This window comes from Akebia trifoliata, chromosome 7 (assembly GCF_017979445.1).
Source record: "Akebia trifoliata isolate Shusen 1 chromosome 7, ASM1797944v1, whole genome shotgun sequence".
Classification (NCBI taxonomy): Eukaryota; Viridiplantae; Streptophyta; class Magnoliopsida; order Ranunculales; family Lardizabalaceae; genus Akebia; species Akebia trifoliata.
The window spans coordinates 29113149-29131242 of record NC_141381.1 but is presented as its reverse complement, the minus strand read 5'-3'; the positions used below and the strand labels follow the sequence as shown (position 1 = coordinate 29131242).

General features: G+C 35.5%; 2 protein-coding genes across 2 annotated transcripts; one reads left to right on the top strand and one right to left on the bottom strand.

Annotated features, from left to right (window-relative positions):
* Positions 1-9086: 9086 nt before the first annotated feature.
* LOC147398852 (uncharacterized) lies at positions 9087-12675 on the top strand. Its single transcript, XM_086446770.1, has 2 exons — positions 9087-9257; positions 12199-12675. The coding sequence occupies exons 1-2, from the start codon at positions 9087-9089 to the stop codon at positions 12673-12675; spliced, it is 648 nt and encodes a 215-aa protein (XP_086302896.1).
* A 965-nt stretch (positions 12676-13640) lies between these two features.
* On the bottom strand, positions 13641-14465 carry LOC147398851 (uncharacterized). The gene has a single exon (XM_086446769.1). The coding sequence runs from the start codon at positions 14463-14465 to the stop codon at positions 13641-13643; it is 825 nt and encodes a 274-aa protein (XP_086302895.1).
* Between the last annotated feature and the right edge of the window lie 3629 nt (positions 14466-18094).

Sequence of the window (18094 nt, the reverse complement as noted above, 5' to 3'; positions counted from 1 at the left end):
AAAATATCATTGTGAAATGGCTTTGACACTAGAAATTCCCTTATACACAACATAAGGCGCTGCTACTTCTATGTCAAATACTGTTTATAGACTTGATGAATCCAAGTTTGTTATTGAGAAGATTTTTCATAAAAGTTTCCCTTTCGCAACGTCCACATGAGAAGGAAATTTTCTAAAATTTTCTTGTTGAACTTTTCCCAAAGAGAATTAACTAGTGAAGTTCACAATCTTTGATGTTTTCTTGACTTCTATGGTCTTGGCATTATATATACATGATACAAAATGATGCAAAATATCGAAATTTCACTAGTGTCCTTCGACGCTACAGTACTGATGTGGTAATGTTGAGAATAAAAGAAATCTATGGCTCTCTCAACACTGCCGCATCAATGCAGTGTCAAAGGAAGTCAGTTCAGCATTTGCCATATAAGTGTGAGGTTTTATTAAGTTATATGAAGACTATACTTGAACATTTTCCATCCAACAAAATTCAAACAGTATTATTAGCAACTAACTAATTAACCCAATTCAATTTATTCATTTATTTTTCTAAAAAAACATCTCACACCAGTACTAGACATGGTAAGACACCCCATCACAAGAACTTTGGTGTATCTTAAGTGTAAAATTCATAGGTTTATTCCTATATTTTGAGGATAAGGTTTGAACTCAAGAACTCTTAAGTGTTACTTGTAAAAAGTAGAATTTTCCTTATTTGGTGAAACATAAACTAAAGAGTTTTTTCCTTTTATCATTTTTTTATTTAAGTTGAAAGTCAAAGATTTTCTTTGTTTTTTTTATTATGAGAGTTGTCAAGACAATTCCTCAATTATTTATTCCCACATCGAATAAATACAAGAAAAGTTCTCAATTTATTAATGACCCCTCTCTCTTTTTTGTTTGAGTGTGAAAGAGAAAGAGACTGGCCCTCGCACACACATGGGGGCCCAAAGTACTGTGGGATTGTAGCCCATTGTGTTTGGAGCCAACCAGCAGAAAATCTTAGTACGTGTGTGCTTATACGATGCAAGCGCAAGGGGGGGTGCAAATCTCGAAATTTAAGCCTCACGTTCTAATATCTCTTCTTCTTTCCTGTTCTCTCTGAAGTCCAATTTAATTGAGTTCGTTGAAGATCTACTATTTTCGAGTGCACAGTTTAGCAGACAGTGACTGTTGAATCTTAGAAACCAGACGCCTGAAATCGACTGCATTGAGGATTCATCCCTAAGGGGGCGAAATTGATTTTAAGGACAACGACTTCTCCGTGTCTCACTCACCGATAAGTATTTCCAATTTCTTCGAATTATTTACAATATACTATTGCTTATAATTTATTATTTCAACAAACCAGAATCATAATATCCTACAACAACTTTAGGGTCTACTACTTCAGGAGCCAGCATCATTTCCCTGTTTCGAAGTCTTTTGACCATTAATAAGGCACGGTCTCCGGCAATCTGCCTCATCATATGAAGAAAATATTGTTGGGTGATTTTATTCGCCTGCAATTCACATGTGCAGTAACTCTTGTATAATATGAAAAGAAAATACATTTATATGTCAATATTATTTCACAGGTGTAAACATATATTATTGACCAGAAGTGTGTTTTTTTTTAGTTTTGGCTAACCGAGTGTTCGGGCCAGCTTGCGAGCACCATGACTAATCTCGGGGAGGACTACCACAACAACCCACTATCATAGTCCCCCAATTTATATCATTGACCAGAAGTGTGTTTTGTATTCAGTTTGTGACTAAGATCCTAGTTCATGGTTAATTTGTTGCGCTCACATCGTTCCCTCAGGTTATAGTCCTCAAAAGTTCAGCAATTAGAGCTGAAAATGCAGACTTTGGTGCCCTCCTAGGTTCCATCTTAGACGATTGAGGAATACTGAAATCAAACAAAAATAATAATAAAACCTAAAATGTTCATAAACAAATGTACAATCTTGAGATAAAATAAGGAGAATAATAAACCCTAAAAAGTGTATCTAAATTATCGGCAACACAGCCTGCTACAAAGCTGAAACCAATTATGGGCCGGATCCGATAAAACAGACTTAAAAAAAAAAAGGAAATTAAAGAAAAAAAATTGAAGTTCAAGTCTGCATCTAAAATGATAAAGTATCTACGAATTTAAACGTAAAACACTACTAGAACAAGAACCATAGATTAATTTATTTTGGTCTTAGAGTGTTTTTAAGAGTCATGAAACGTTGGATGAAGACGCCATGAAAGCATGTGAGTAATGTTTTAAAAATAGAGCCAATGATTGGATATGAGAATTTGTCAAAATGGTCCAACCAGCTTTGACACTGATTCAATTTGGTTGGCTGATTTGTAGAGGAATATCAGTTGGTGGCCCATATTGACGTTCAACAAACCCAGCTTAAGAAGGTATTAAAGTTAATCTGGATTCATCCGCAGCCTGGTTGGTGGAAGTTTATCGTTGATGGTGCAGCAAGTGGTAATCCAGGGCTTGGTAGCAGAGGCGCAATTCTAAGAGATGAGCACCACAATTTGATAAAGGCTACAAGCTGGTTCTTTGGGATTGGGACAAATGATCGGGCTGAATTAAGGGCATTGAATGAAGCTTTGGTTAGTTTCAATATTCAAAGCTCGAGATTACTAAGGTGGTGTTTGTTTCCGCTTCCAAACGCAGATTTCAGTGCGTTTGCGCTGAAAATCTGCGGTTCGGTCTAAAATCCCCGTTTGTTACAAGAAGCTGCGTCTAAAAACTGCGTTTTTAAACGCAAATACGAGAAGCCGTTAAAACCCGCTTTTTTTTTTCGCGTTTGCGGGTGAAGCTAAACACCGAAAAACGGTTCGATTGAAATGTCCGTTTTACCCCTGCCTGTTCGTCTCTATTCTCTCCATCGACAGAACAGAACTCTCTCTCGCACACCTCTCTCTCTCTCTCTCCCTCACAGATCTCTCTCTCTCCGCTTCTCTTCTTCTCTTCTCTATCGACACAAATCGCACACAGATGCGCACAGCTGTTCGTCTCTATTGTGCTTGGAAATTCATCTCTCGTCTCCCTCTCTTCTTCTCTCCATCTTTCTATGTTCTGCACCATATCTCATTATCTCTCTCTTATCTCCACTTGAGTTCATCCATCTCTCTCTCTATATATATCTTTCCATCTCATGAACTAAATCTTTCTCATCTCAATCCTTTCTTATCTCTCTCTCTCACGCGCCATGGATCTGGATCTGTGGATTTCAAAGGTTTAAGAAGGTCAGTATTTGATGGAAGATGAGCTTCAACTTCTTTGCGAATAGGTAAGATTTCGAGCTCTGATAATTTTCATACCTCCATTCTTCCGTGATTTCGGGTTACCTACAACTGCGATGGTCACAGTTTCAATGATCTTGTTGAAAATAGTTTTAGTAAGTTTTTCTACAGATTTTGATTTGTTTTCTTTGTCAGATTCATGGATTTGGTTGTTTTTTATCACGATTTCGGTATTTTATCAAGATTCGGCAGATGATGCTAAATTGGGTTGGAAAGAATTGGGTTTCAATTTTATAATTTCGATTCATGGTGAGGGTCTTGCTGAATTTTCTTTGATAGAGTAGAATTTAGGTTTTTGGGTTCATTCTAGATTCTTGGTGGTGTTGATGTTTGAAGTCACAATTGTTCTAACACAATATTGTTGTAGTTGTAGTTGGTTTTTTAAAAATAAAAATAAATATATCAATCATGTTCTTTGTTTGGCAATAATTCTGTTCGTAGTGAAGGTTTTGTTAAATTTGTGTTGAATTTTATTTGATGGAGTAAAATTTGGGTTTGGGTTCAATTCAAATTCTAGGTGGTTCTGGTGTTTTAAATAAAATAAACAATTTTTTTTTAATCAATCGTGTTCTTTGTTTGGGAATAATTATGTTCATAGTGAAGATCATTTTAGATTTTCTTTGATAGAGTAAAATTTGGGTTTGAGTTCAATCCAAATTCTTGGTAGCGTTGTTGTTTTGAATAAAAGAAACAATTTTTTTTTTAACACAACTTTGTGGATACACGGGCAAGTAAGATACGAGGTATGCTTGTAAGGGGGGCTGCTTGTGTTGCTTTTATTCAAGGAAGATTTTGTCTCTCTTTTGCTTAGTGTCAAGGCATAGTAAAGGGTGATCACATAGCATATTATTTTTATTAGTTGTGTTCTTTAACTTTTTATGTCGTTCCCAACGAAATCGTTAAAATCAAATGCGTCGAGTGTCGACTACGACTGCTATTAAAGAAGATGGAGAGAGTTGGTGACCAACGAAATCGTTAAAATCAAGGACAAAAAATACATGTTTTCTCTTCGAGGATTGTATTCCAAAGGCACTCTAATCGTTTCTACTTCTCCAATTTTCCATTTTAGTTTCTGGATCTTGGTAGAGTTTTTTATTTTGATATGTTTAAGACTTTAATCTCGTTTTGCATCAACTTTAGTAGTTTTTTTCAGTTGAAATTCGATTAAATCTCTTGGTTAGTTTCAGATTAATTTCATTTGAGTTATTTTGATCCATGAACTAGTAGTTTATCGATTTCTTTCGCAATTTTTGATCTTGAATTCGACTCTTGGACTCTGGATCTCTCTGTTTTATCTTTTTCAGCAAATTTAGATGACATAGTTAACTTTTGATCTGATATTTTAGAAAAATATTGAATATTCTATTGTGTTTTGTTCATTTTTGCCTCTGTTACTAAGGGATCCATGTGCATAGTGCTGAATTACTCTGTTTTGTAGCTAAATCTCTGTGTGTTTTTGTTTTTTTTTTTTTTGGTCTTTAAATTTAGATTTACAAGGATATTTTTGTTCTTGTCTGATTCACCAAGACTATCCAATGAATCGACTAAATAGAAACTTTCTAAACTTACTATGACTCTTTTATCTAGTGCTTTTGGTGTGACATAATATTTTGTTCCACCCTTACATCAGGGTGCTTCGATTTGTGTTTGAAAATTGCAATGTGTCCATATAAGTGATGCATTATAATGTTGACCTGTTATCAAAATTGCAGCCCTATAAATTTTTTTCTTCCAATTTTGAGATCTCAAAAGATTATTTAACCTGAGTGTTACCCTGACTCTCCCATGGGAACTTTGACTGGGTGGATGACATGTGACTAAAAGTTGGCCTGTGTTAAGACTTATTTGACTTTATAATAAGAATTTCATATGAGGCGGGTGAGTTGACATATTTATCTCCTCGGCCAATGCTTCAAATTGAAGTATCTGGTTCGGAAGGTGCTTTTATGCATGAATGGTATGCTTTCCCTAATTAAGAATGATTGACAATGCATAAGTGCTTGTGTTCTTCCATCTTGTGTTAATGTGAGTTAGAAAATTTGTACACATTACCACATTAAACAAGCTTTGTCTATTGGCTGTTTATGAGATTTACTTGGGGACAAGCTTTTGAGTTCTAGATTTCATTAGAATTAATAAATAAATATATAAAAAAAATCTGCACATTGCATTTTTACGGTTTATTAACACATCCTTGTGGTTTGCAAGTGACGCAATAAGGATACTTAAGGATGGAGGGGTAGTCATGCGTTTTGTTATTGGTCGGAAGTCTTCCAGAGCACTTAAAATTTGTGTTTCCTTTCTACTAAGTTGTCATTTCCTATTTCCATTTTTGTTATTGGTTGGATTGCGTATTATGCAGGTATTTTGTTTATCAGAAAAATTTTATATGTCCATTTTTAAGAGGAGATGCTGTCGAAATTTCTATAGAATTATAAACTTTTTAAAATTAAAATAAATATTTTTATAAATTTTTAATATAAATTTATTATATATATATAATGTAATTATATATTTATAAAGGTATTCTGATAAATTTTTATGCATTTTGAGTGTTCTATCAACCTTAAGGGTATTCTGGTCATTTTATCCTAAACAGTAGATTCTAGAAGCTGTATCAAACAATAATTACCAAATTCTGGTCAACAGCACAGCACTATTACGAAGCTGTAACAAACAAGTTTTTCAGTGTTTCAGCTTTTGACAGCAGATTCTGACAGCAGATTCAGGCAGCTGAATCAAACGGGGCCTAATTGAGTCGGATTCTGATTTTCTTGTTAAAGCACTTAGAGGTGGATCATTCCCTTGGCAGTTGGAGTCATAGATGCATTATATTAGAACAACTTTATCTAGAGTTACTTGAGAGATTCAACTTTCGTGGAGGGAAAGAAACTCAACCGCAGTTGCTTTGGCAAACCATTCTTTACATGATAGATGCTTGTTAGTTCTACTTGATGTTTCTTACCACCCCTTGATCTGGAAAATGAGTCTATCAACGATTGGATGTCTAAAACGTTATTCATAGTGGGAATAAGGATTTATATACTAGAGTGCCCGTGCCTACGGCACAAACATCCTCTTTGGGGTAAAGGAGGAAAAGATGGTAATGTTGGAGAGGGTAGAAGATGAGAGATAGCAAAATTGGAAGGATATTATTGAAAAGGGAAGGGGAGAGGAGAGAGATGACAGACAATAAAGTTGAAGGGGGTGAAGATGAAATGCACCACTATAGTTGAAGAGACGCTTATCTACCATAAGTGGACCCCACTATTGTGTTTGTAGGCACATGTGAACTCTAGTCTATCTATGTAATAAAATACGATTGTGGGTCTCACTCAACTATATTTTTGTGGGAGATAATTGTTCCGTCCAACTATAGTAGAGTGGGGTTCACACGACCTACTTTATTGTCTTTCCATTTCACCCATTTACAAATTTATTATCTCTCTATATAAAGAGGGTTGGAAATACTCCCATGAATGTTGAGTAAATTTTAAATTTTTTTTCTATCTTCATTTTTTTTCAAGAATACCCTTCCAATTTTATTTTCTTTTCTCTTTTACCTCCCTTTCCAAGACTATCCCTCCAACCTTATTGTCTTTCCTTTCTTACCATTTTTTCAATAATACCACTCCCATCATCCCCCGCATAAAGAGGGGTTAGAATTTAATACTCGTATGGATCTTGAGAAAATTTTTAAAGTTTTTATTTTTTTATCTTTCCTCATTTTTCTTTTTCAGGAATGCCTTCCAACTTTATTATCATTCATCTTCTTCCTCCTCGTCTTAGAATGCGCTTACAACTTTATTGTCTTTCCTTTTCTATCCCTTCCTCAATAATACCATCCAATTTTATTGTTTTTTTTCCTCTTTGACCATATTAATCCCAAAGAGGATGCGAACAAATTGAACTCTATTCATTTAAGTTTCCAAGAAACATATAGTTTTCCAAGAAATAATTGGAAGATCAGCCACAACTTAGTTCCTTCTAGGCACATATATACGTGCCCATAAATGACGATTTTTTACATAAAACTTGGCCGTCTGTTGGCCATTAAGAACTAGCGGAATTACAAGTGCCGAGTTGAATACAATTCGACCATATAGAGGTGTTGTGGCTCGATGTGTACGGTCGATGGTCACTTCTTCTATCACATCTCCCCATCTTGAGCTGAAAAATTCTATAATTTCTTCCTCTTCCAATGGATATCCTCGGGAGAATGTAAGGAACATAGATCATTGTTCCGTTGGTACTTGTTGGTGCGGTGAGAATGGTACTGCCTCTGGATTTAGCATTGATCGTCCCGAAGAAGCCTGCGATACTACACCATTGTGATATTTCTATCCCGATAGTGCATCAGGCCCACTTGATCCTTCGTGAAATGGTCCAGTAACAACTTCTTTTGCTGCATTATCACCAAATATTTTGTTACAAACATTATTTATTACTCTTACTATACCAGCATTCGCGATGGCTTCATGGTAACAGAAGAATCCACTGTTGAAGGGCTCATTTAAAAATCCTTCCAGAATGGGTGTGTCATTGGCATCGGTATGCTGCATCGCATCATCCGATGATAAACAGTCAACATAGATTACCGTTTCATTGAATGCTGCATCAACCATGGGATCATTTTTGGAGAAGATGGCTTCGTTCAAGTTGTGGTGGCGGATCTCTTCTAGCCATAACCATATAGCTATGACCATCTTAGCCAATCGAGCTTCTTTACCCATTATTTGGACGAGTCAGTTAAAGAGGTTCCTTTCTAATGTGTGGAAGAGAAGGAGGCTGCCTATGGTGCCCATGGTGAATACTTGAAGATGAGATGGTTCCATGATCGAGACGATGGAGAGAAAAATCGAATAAAAGAAAAAAAAACTTGATGAGTGGGTTTTGAACAAAATGGAAAAAATATAAAAACACAGTACAGATTTCGGATTGAAGCTCATTGGACAAGAACTAGAGATGGATTTCTCTTTGTTCTAAATGATTTTAAGCAACTTAGATCGAAAAGTAATAGAAAGAAGAGTGCCAAAATAAGATGAAGAGAGCTAAGAAAAGAGAACTTTGATCTTTTGGGAGTGAGAATGAGGTCTAGTTGATGGTACAGGGTTTTATAGTAGAGTGGATTTAAAAAAAATCAGTTTCAAAATATTAGAATGATGAGTCTATGATAACGTCATTATGTAACGTCTTTTTAACGCTCTCAATGTTTATAACGAAGAAATATTTAATGTTTGTGAATCATCGATACTTAAATTAACTTAAAGAAATAAATGAACCAAGTTGTAATTTTGTTAACATATTAAATGTGTGGGCTGAGCGATGTAGGAGGGTCTTCGAAGACAACTACAACCCCTCTGAGCTTATAGAGACTATGATAGTCAAAGATGTTAAAATGAGACTTCAAAGCATCAAAGCCTTTGTGGAAGACAACCCTTATTCTAGAGCTTTTAATGACTCATAGAATCTAAGCCCTCAGTACATGGTTAGAGTGCCTTTGAAATGCATATGGATCAAGCCTTCGGAGCATTGGTTTGTGCTTAACACTGATGGGTCTTTAAGAGGTGATAAGGGAGGAAAAGGGGTTATTATCAGAGACAGCAACGGAAAAATGGTGAAAGCTCTAGCGGAGCAAAACCAAGGAGGGACAGTCTTATACCATGAGCTTCAAGCAATCCTCAAGGGAATGACAATGGCGAAAGAGGAAAACATGAAAACATCCAAGTGTTAGAGGTCAGAGCTGACTCTAAAGTGGCTATCGAATGCATTAAGGGGGATGGAACAATCCCATGGAGAGAGGAGGGCTTGTTAAAGCCATTAAGACAAAAGGGAGCCACTTCCAAAGATTCGATTTCACTTTCTGTTATAGAGAATGCAACAAAGCTGCCGACTTTCTTACTTCACTCCTTCCTTCTTTAGGCAGAGTTATTCTTGAGCATAGAGACCTCCCTCAACGGTTGGTAGACATTATATGTAAGGATGCTTCTGGGCAAGCCTATGATAGGTTGTAATCTTTTTCTTTCTGGTTGGGGGTCTGCCTAATCCCCCATTAATCGACCAAAAAAAAAAAAAAACATATTAAATAAACAGAGTGGAATTTCGAATTTGAAAATTTATAAGCAAAACTTCAAAATTAATAAACAAAACTTCCCAACTAATGATTCATTGACCATGATTACGTAAAGTAGTTTTAAAAATAAATGGTTCCAATTGTCATTGCAACTAATGTATAAAGAGCCATTCTAAACTAACTCTGTATGACACTACATTGATGTGGCAATGTGGACATAAGCATAGATTTTTCCCTTGAGATAAAAGGAAAAAAAAATCTATGGTTAAGTACACGCTACCACATCAAGGTAGTGTTGAGTGCAGCGACGTATGAAGTCAATTTAGTATTTTCCATGTATCAATGAACAGGAAAACACTAGCCTCTATAATCCACGATTGAGGATCTCCATCACACCGATGGTTGAGATGCTAGGGATTCCCAACACTAAAAACTAAGATCTGATCTCGAAGAAAAACATTCCTCTTATCTAAACCGTCGGTTTGATGGACAGAACCTCAAGTTGCGACTGGAAAATCATGAGCAGGAATAAGGACTTTAAATGGTCAAAATTTTGGAGGAAAAATAAATAATATTATTGATTTTTAATGAGCAAAAAAAAACATTTAGCCTATATATATATATATATATATATATATATATATATATATATATTATCGAAAATGTAGTTATAAGAAGTTTTTTGAAAAATTAATTTGAAACAAAAAATAAGGACACTAGTGATTCGCCCAAGAGAAAAAGAGTAAAATAAAAAAATAAAATAAAAGGAAACAAAACAAAGAAGGAAATTTCCTCAGTTCACCTAAGCAAAAAAATTGAAGATGAAAAGAGAAAGAGATCAGAGAGAAAATCATATATCCTCTACTCCTCATGATTCACCCATGAATGGAAAAATGTGGAAATAAAATCCATAACAAATCTTTTTTTTTTTTTTGTATCCTCTACACCCGCATGACCAACCCCATACGAGATTTAAGGGGACTAACCCAAACCCATTTAAGTGCCACACAGGGTGGTGGGAAGGGGATTCGAAGACAAGACCTGGGGAGCACACCCAGTCTTACCATCAAGCCCAACCCCGGTTGGTAATCCATAACAAATCTTAGCACCTTGTAGTCCAAAGATATTAAATTCTAAAATGCATGTTGACAGGATTGGAAATCATAAAATATATAAAGGGGAGCTTTGCATGTTCAAGAGGGCGTCGATAAAAAAAAATCGAAAGGGAGGAGAAGCTAGAAAAAAACTAAAAAAAGAGAGAAGAATCAGAAAAAGAAAAAAAAAAAGAAAAGAAAGAGATTTCTTTTCTCGGCTATGTTATAGTAGATATCTCTCTTCTCTTCATTCAATCTCTCGGCCAGCCTAGACCCTTCCCATTCACAGAGAACCTCCCAATCCCCATTATCTTTTTTTTCCTTTTTCCCTTTTCTCTCTTCTATCTAACTACACCACAACCCTCTCTCCCTTTCTAATAACCCCAACACAGCAGTCATTCTCATCACGCCACCATAGGCATTAACGTCGTCATTGTCGCCCAAATTTGGTTGGCTGCTTAATATTTTTAGAAAAAAAAATTAAAAATCATTTTAAAAATATAAATTTGACCAATGACATTTTTTCAAAATCTTTTCTTTAAATCATGCATTTTTTTCTTTTTTGCACTAATTACATGACCAATCCCAACATGTATCAGGATTATTTGTTTAGAATTGAATGGAGAAACAAGATATATAATTTTAAACAATCCCATATATACGGCATAAATTTTCAACGATGATGGTTAATGTAATTGTCCTTAAATTGTACGAAATAATAGAAATAAGTAACATATTTAATGTTTTCTATACTTATGAATTCAATAACAACGAAGAAAAAAAAATATGTATTTTCATGGTGTGCAGATGAAATTAAATATGTCGATCGCAAAATATAGTAAAACAGAAGTTAAAAATTGGGTTCAAACGTCACAATAACGATAAAATGGGTTACCGTTCAGGGTAATAATCAATTTCAAAACCAGACGAAATTATACGAATCCTGAAAAAAAATAAAATATATATATATCACTCATATGCATGCAAGAACTACTACTTGCTCGGTTTGAAGATGGCTCATCCTTATTAGTGCAAGAAGTAGTGATGCGAATCTCAACAACGGAAAGTTTTGAATTTATTTTTTGTACATTCTTCCATCTCTGTATGTTCCTATGTTTCTAGGAAAGTGGAGCCTCATGGAGCCCGTCCCCACCGGTCAATTACTACAATTAATTTTATCTTTGTTAATAAAATGAGGTTCTCCATTAGTAGTCGAATCAAACGTTAAGCCCTCATTTTTTTTTAAGAAACATTCATCGTGCATGTCTGATTGATTCTGTTGGCAAAAATGGGGTCTAGCTATTCCATCTCGATCTCCCTTTTGTTTTAAAAGGGAGGAAACTGTAAATCATCTATTTTTCAATGTGTTCTAGCAAAGAAGGTGTGGAACCATTTCAGTTTAATATTTTTTTATGCGAATTGAGAAAGGAGTCAGTTAGAACTTTGTTGGAATGGAGCAATTATTTTTCTCCTCAATTAAAGGCATTACAATTCATGATGTCGTGGTTGCCTTTATAGTGTGTTCAGTGAGAGAAATTAGGCCATTTTGAAGGACACATTCTTTCCCATCAACCGATAATTTCCTTCGTGCTTAAAAGGTTGTTGGAGTCGGATGAGGTGTTGGTTTATTAGAGAGCAATTTTTGTGGAGGAATCTCAGTTGGTGGTCAATATTGACGTCCAACAAAGAGTTACCCAGCCTAATAAGCTATTAAAGTTAATCTGGATTCGTTCGCAGCCTGGTTGGTGGAAGTTTATCGTTTATGGTGCAGCAAGCGGTAATCCAGGGCTTGGTAGCAGAGGCCCGATTCTAAGAGATGAGCACCACAATTTGATAAAGGCTACAAGCTGGTTCTTTGGGATTGGGACAAATGATTGGACTGAATTAAGGGCATTGAATGAAGCTTTGGTTAGTTTCAATATTCAAAGCTCGAGATTACTAATTGAGTCGGCTTCTGATTTTCTGATTATAGCACTTAGAGGTGGATCATTTCCTTGGCAGTTGGAGTCAGAGATGCATCGTATTAGAATAGCTTTATCTAGAGTTACTTGGGAGATTCAACTTTCGTGGAGGGAACGAAACTCAACCGCAGTTGCTTTGGCGAACCATTCTTTACATGATAGATGCTTGTTAGTTTTACTTGATGTTTCTTGTCTCCCCTTGTTATGGAAAATGAGTCTATCAGCGATTGGATGTCTAAAACGTTATCCATAGTGGGAATAATGATTTATATACTAGAGTGCCCATGCGTACGACACAAACATCCTCTTTGGGGTAAAATAGGAAAAGATGGTAATGTTGGAGAGGGTAGAAGAGGAGAGATAGTAAAATTGGAAGGATATTATTGAAAAAGGGGAGGGGAGGGGAGAGAGATGAAAGACAATAAAGTTGAAGGGGGTGAAGAAGAAAGGCACCACTGTAGTTGAAGAGACTCTTATCCGCCATAAGTGGACCCCACTATTGTGCTTGTAGGCACATGTGAACTCTAGTCTATTTATGTAATAAAATACAATTGTGGGTCCCACTCAACTATATTTTTGTGAGAGATAATTGTTCCGTCCAACTGTAGTGAAGTGGGGTCCACACTACCCACTTTATTGTCTTTCCATTTCATCGCTTTCAAATTTATTGTCTCTCCATATAAAGAGGTTGGTTGGATATACTCACATGAATGTTTGAGTAAATTAAAAAAAAAATTTCTACCTTCATTTTTTTTTTTCAAGAATACCCTTTCAATTTTATTTTATTTTCCCTTTTACCTCTCTTTCCAAGACTATCCCTCCAACCTTATTATCTTTCATTTCTTACCATTTTTTCAATAATACCACTCCCATTGCATAAAGAGGGGTTAGAATTAATACTCGTATGAATCTTGAGAAATTTTTTAAAGTTTTTATTTTTTATTATTTTATATTTTTTATCTTTCCTCATTTTTCTTTTTCAAGAATGCTTTCCAACTTTATTATCATTCATCTTCTTCCTCCCTGGACTAGAATGCGCCTACAACTTTATTGTCTTTCCTTTTTTATCCCTTCCTCAATAATACCCATCCAATTTTATTTTTTTTCCTCTTTGACCATATTAATTCAAAAGAGGATGCCAACAAATTGAACTTTATTCATTCAAGTTTCCAAGAAACATATAGTTTTCCAAGAAATAACTGGAAGATCAGCCACAACTTAGTTACTCCTAGGCACATATATACGTGCCCATAAATGACGATTTTTTACATAAAACTTTGCTGTCTGTTGGCCATTAAGAACTAGCGGAATTACAAGTGCCGAGCTGAATACAATTCGACCATATAGAGGTGTTGTGGCTCGATGTGTACGGTCAATGGTCACTTCTTCTATCACATCTCCCCATCTTGAGCTGAAAAATTCTATAATTTCTTCCTCTTCCAATGGATATCCTCGGGAGAATGTAAGGAACATAGATCTCTGATCCGCTGGTACTTGGTGCGGTGAGAATGGTATTGCCTCTGGATTTAGCATTGATCGTCCCAAAGAAGCCCGTGATACTACACCATTGTGATCATTCGATCCCGATAGTACATCAGGCCCACTTGATCCTTCGTGAAATGGTCCAGTAACAACTTCTTTTGCTGCATTATCACCAAATATTTTGTTACAAACATTATTTATTACTCTTACGATACCAGCTTTCGCGATGGCTTCATGGTAATGGAAGAATCCACTGTTGAAGGGCTCATTTAAAAATCCTTCCAGAACGGGTGTGTCGTTGGCATCAGTATGCTGCGTCGCATCATCCGATGATAAGCGGTCGAGACAGATTACCGTTTCATTGAATGCTGCATCAACCATGGGATCAGTTGTGGAGAAGATGGCTTCATTCAAGTTGTGGTGGCCGATCTCTTCTAGCCATAACCATATAGCTATGACCATCTTAGCCAATCGAGCTTCTTTACCCATTATTTGGACAAGTCGGTTAAAGAGGTTCCTTTCTAATGTGTGGAAGAGAAGGAGGCTGCCTATGGTGCCCATGGTGAATACTTGAAGATGAGATGGTTCCATAATCGAGACGATGGAGAGAAAAATCGAATAAAAGAAAAAAACTTGATGAGTGGGTTTTGAACAAAATGGAAATTTTATAAAAACACAGTACAGATTTCGGATTGAAGCTCGTTGGAACAAGAACTAGAGATGGATTTCTCTTTGTTCTAAATGATTTTAAGCAACTCAGATCGAAAAGTAATAGAAAGAAGAGTGACAAAATAAGATGAAGAGAGCTAAGAAAGGAGAACTTTGATCTTTTGGGAGTGAGAATGAGAAGGACTAGTTGATGGTTCAGGGTTTTATAGTAGAGTGGATTTTAAAAAAATCAGTTTCAAAATATTAGAATGACGAGTCTATGATAACGTCATTATGTAACGTCTTTTTAATGCTCTCAATGTTTATAACGAAGAAATATTTAATGTTTGTGAATCATCGATACTTAAATTAACTTAAAGAAATAAATGAACCAAGTTGTCATTTTGCTAACATATTAAACAAACAGAGTAGAATTTCAAATTTGAAAATTTATAAGCAAAACTTCCAAATAAGCAAAACTTCCCAATTAATGATTCACTGACCATGATTACGTAAAGTAGTTTTAAAGATAAATGGTTCCGGTTGTCATTGCAACAAATGTATAAAGGGCCATTTTTAAACTGACTTTGTGCGACACTGCATTGATGTGGCAGTGTAGACATAAGCATAGATCTCTACGGTGAGGAGATCATCCTCACAAAAAATCAGCCCATTCCAAAACTTCTAGCCCCAGTTTACAAGTTGAAAAATCATGGACTGTCCATTTTTTGTAAACCATTTTTGATGGGGTTAGAAGTTTTGGAATGGGCTGATTTTTGGTGATGATGATCTCCTCACCGTTGAGATCATCCTCACAAAAAATCAGCCCATTCCAAAACCTCTAACCCATGTTTTGAAAAATGTTTTGCCAAAATGTTTGTTGCTGAACATTTCCCTATATATATATATATAGGGTCCCGTTCGCCACCCTTAGTTTTACCACACACTTTAACAAATGCGTTTTGTCTTACATGGGTTAGAAGTTTCGGAATGAGCTGATTTTTGGTGAGGATGATCTCTATGGTGAGGAGATCATCCTCACCAAAAATCAGCTCATTCCAAAACTTCTAACCCCATCAAAATTGATTTACAAAAAATAGACGGTCCACGATTTTTCAACGTGTAAACATGGGGCTAAACATTTCGGAATGGGCTGATTTTTGGGGAGGATGATCTTCTAATCATAGAGATCATCCTCACCAAAAATCAGCTCATTCCAAAACTTCTAACCCATGTAGGACAAAAAACGTTTGTTAAAGTGTGTGGTAAAACTTAGGGTGCTGAACATTTCCCATATATATATATGGGGGCGGTTCAAGGGCCATATGAGAAAACATATAAAAAAACTTTCGTTTTTCAAAATAAGAGTTAGAGGTTTTGGATTGAGCTGATTTTTTGCAAGGATGGTCACTATGATGAAAAGATCATCCTCACAAAAAATCAGCTCAATCAGAAACTTCTAAATCCATCAAAAGTGATTTACAAATTAGTGATAAAAATTGGTAAAAAATCGACGGTCCACATTCTAAATCACTTTTAATGGGGTTAGAAGTTTCAGATTGGGCTGATTTTTTTTTTTTTGAATGATCTTCCCATCATAGAGATCATCCTCACAAAAAATCAGCTCAATCCAAAATTTCTAACCCATATTTTAAAATTTTATTAAAAATGAAAGTTTTTACATATGTTTTCTCATATGGCCCTTGAACCTGACCCTCTATATATATATATATATATAGAGAGAGAGAGAGAGAGAGAGAGAGAGAGAGAGAGTATGGAATTTGGAGGCCTTAAAGAGAGCCATACATTTTTTCAATTTATGGGTCAAAAGTTACAGAACTGAATGATTTTTTGTGAGGATGATCTCTATGATTAGGAGATCATTCTCACAAAAAATCAGCTCATTCCGAAATTTCTAATCTCGTCAAAAGTGGTTAAAAAATATTGGATGGTCCACGACTCTTCAACCTGTAAACTAGGTTAGAGGTTTCGGAATGAGCTGATTTTTGGTGAGGATGATCTCTTCATCATAGACCATTATTCTCACAAAAAACCAGCCCATTCCGAAACTTTGAACCCTTAATTTTAAAATTGTTTGGCTTTCTTTTGGAATGCTTCCCAAGTGTGTGTGTGTGTGTGTGTGTTCTTGAGAATTCGATGATCATTATCATTATCAAAAGGTGGAATTGAAGAAATAAGATTTGACCATCCCTTTCACCAAAATTTAAAAATGAACAGATGCTTGATCTTTCGCAAGGGCAATGAGACCATCTTCACTGTAAATCAGCCTTGAATTAATATCTTAAGTGGGCCCTACTGGCTGTGAAAATTCTTGCACTAACATGATTTCCCATATCCATAGGATTTAAATATGAAAGATAAAACACTGGTGCGCTTTCACCACATGTATCATGTTTCCAAATTTAACACTTTTTGCTAATTTATTCGGTTTCAAAGGGGGGGTTCTACTAATTTACCTTGATATTGAAAAAACCAACTTACCAAATGTGGTTGGTTCTTTAAATTAACCCAACAGGTGGGGCCAGCTGGTGATTGGAGTACAAAGTAGAACGGTTCTAAGGAATTATGATGTAAATGAAATGGTCTTTGACACTAGAAATTCCCTTATACACAACATTAGGCGCTGCTACTTCTGCGTCAAATACTTGTTTATAGATTTGATGGATCCAAGTTTGTTATTGACAATATTTTTTATAAAAGTTTTCCTTTGGCAACATCCACATGAGATGGAAATTTTCTCAAATCTTCAATGTCGAACTTTTCCCAAAGAGAAGTAATTAGTGAAGTGTACAGTCTTTGATGTTTTCATGATTTCTATGGTCTTGGCATTATACATACATGATACAAAATGATGCAAAATATCGAAATTTCAACTGGTGTCCTTCCACACTGCACTGATATGGCAATGTTGAGAGAACGAAAGAAATCTATGGTTCTCTCAACACTGCCACATCAGTGCAGCGTCGAAGGAAGTTAGTTCAGCATTTGCCATATAAGTGTGAGGTTTTATTAAGTTATATGAAGACCATACTACAAACATTTTCCATCCAACAAAATCCAAACAGTATTATTAGCAACTAAATAATTGACCCAGTTCAATTTATTCATGTATTTCTCTAAACAAAACATCTCACACCTATTAGAAAAAATAGAACTTGAAAAAATTGCTCTGAGGCACGTAGTTATCTACGTTGTTTTTATAGACAACAGATTATTGCTCTAATAGCACAAAACATCAAGTTTATGAATCAAGACCTTGTAAAACTTGATTGTTTTGATGGGTCGAATTTCAAATGATGGCAACAGAAGGTGTTATTTATGCTCCGTCAATTTAAGGTCGTTTATGTGCTTACAACAACATGTCCAACTATTTCAACGTATGCAACTTCTGAACAAATCGACGCTCAACAAAAATGGCAAGATGATGATCTGGATTGTCGAGATCATGTACTCAATGCAATGACTGACAGATTGTTCAACTCGTTTTGCAAGTACACAACTGCTAAAGAATTATGGGACTC

What these genes read in the sequence shown, in the direction of transcription:
- LOC147398852 (XM_086446770.1), top strand. Translation starts at nt 9,087, where the DNA reads ATGGAGAGAGGAGGGCTTGTTAAAGCCATTAAGACAAAAGGGAGCCAC. An exon ending in GAGACCTCCCTCAACGGTTG is followed by an intron (nt 9,258 to 12,198) that starts GTAGACATTATA and finishes ATTCGTTCGCAG; the next exon opens with CCTGGTTGGTGGAAGTTTAT.
- LOC147398851 (XM_086446769.1), bottom strand. Translation starts at nt 14,465, where the DNA reads ATGGGCACCATAGGCAGCCTCCTTCTCTTCCACACATTAGAAAGGAAC.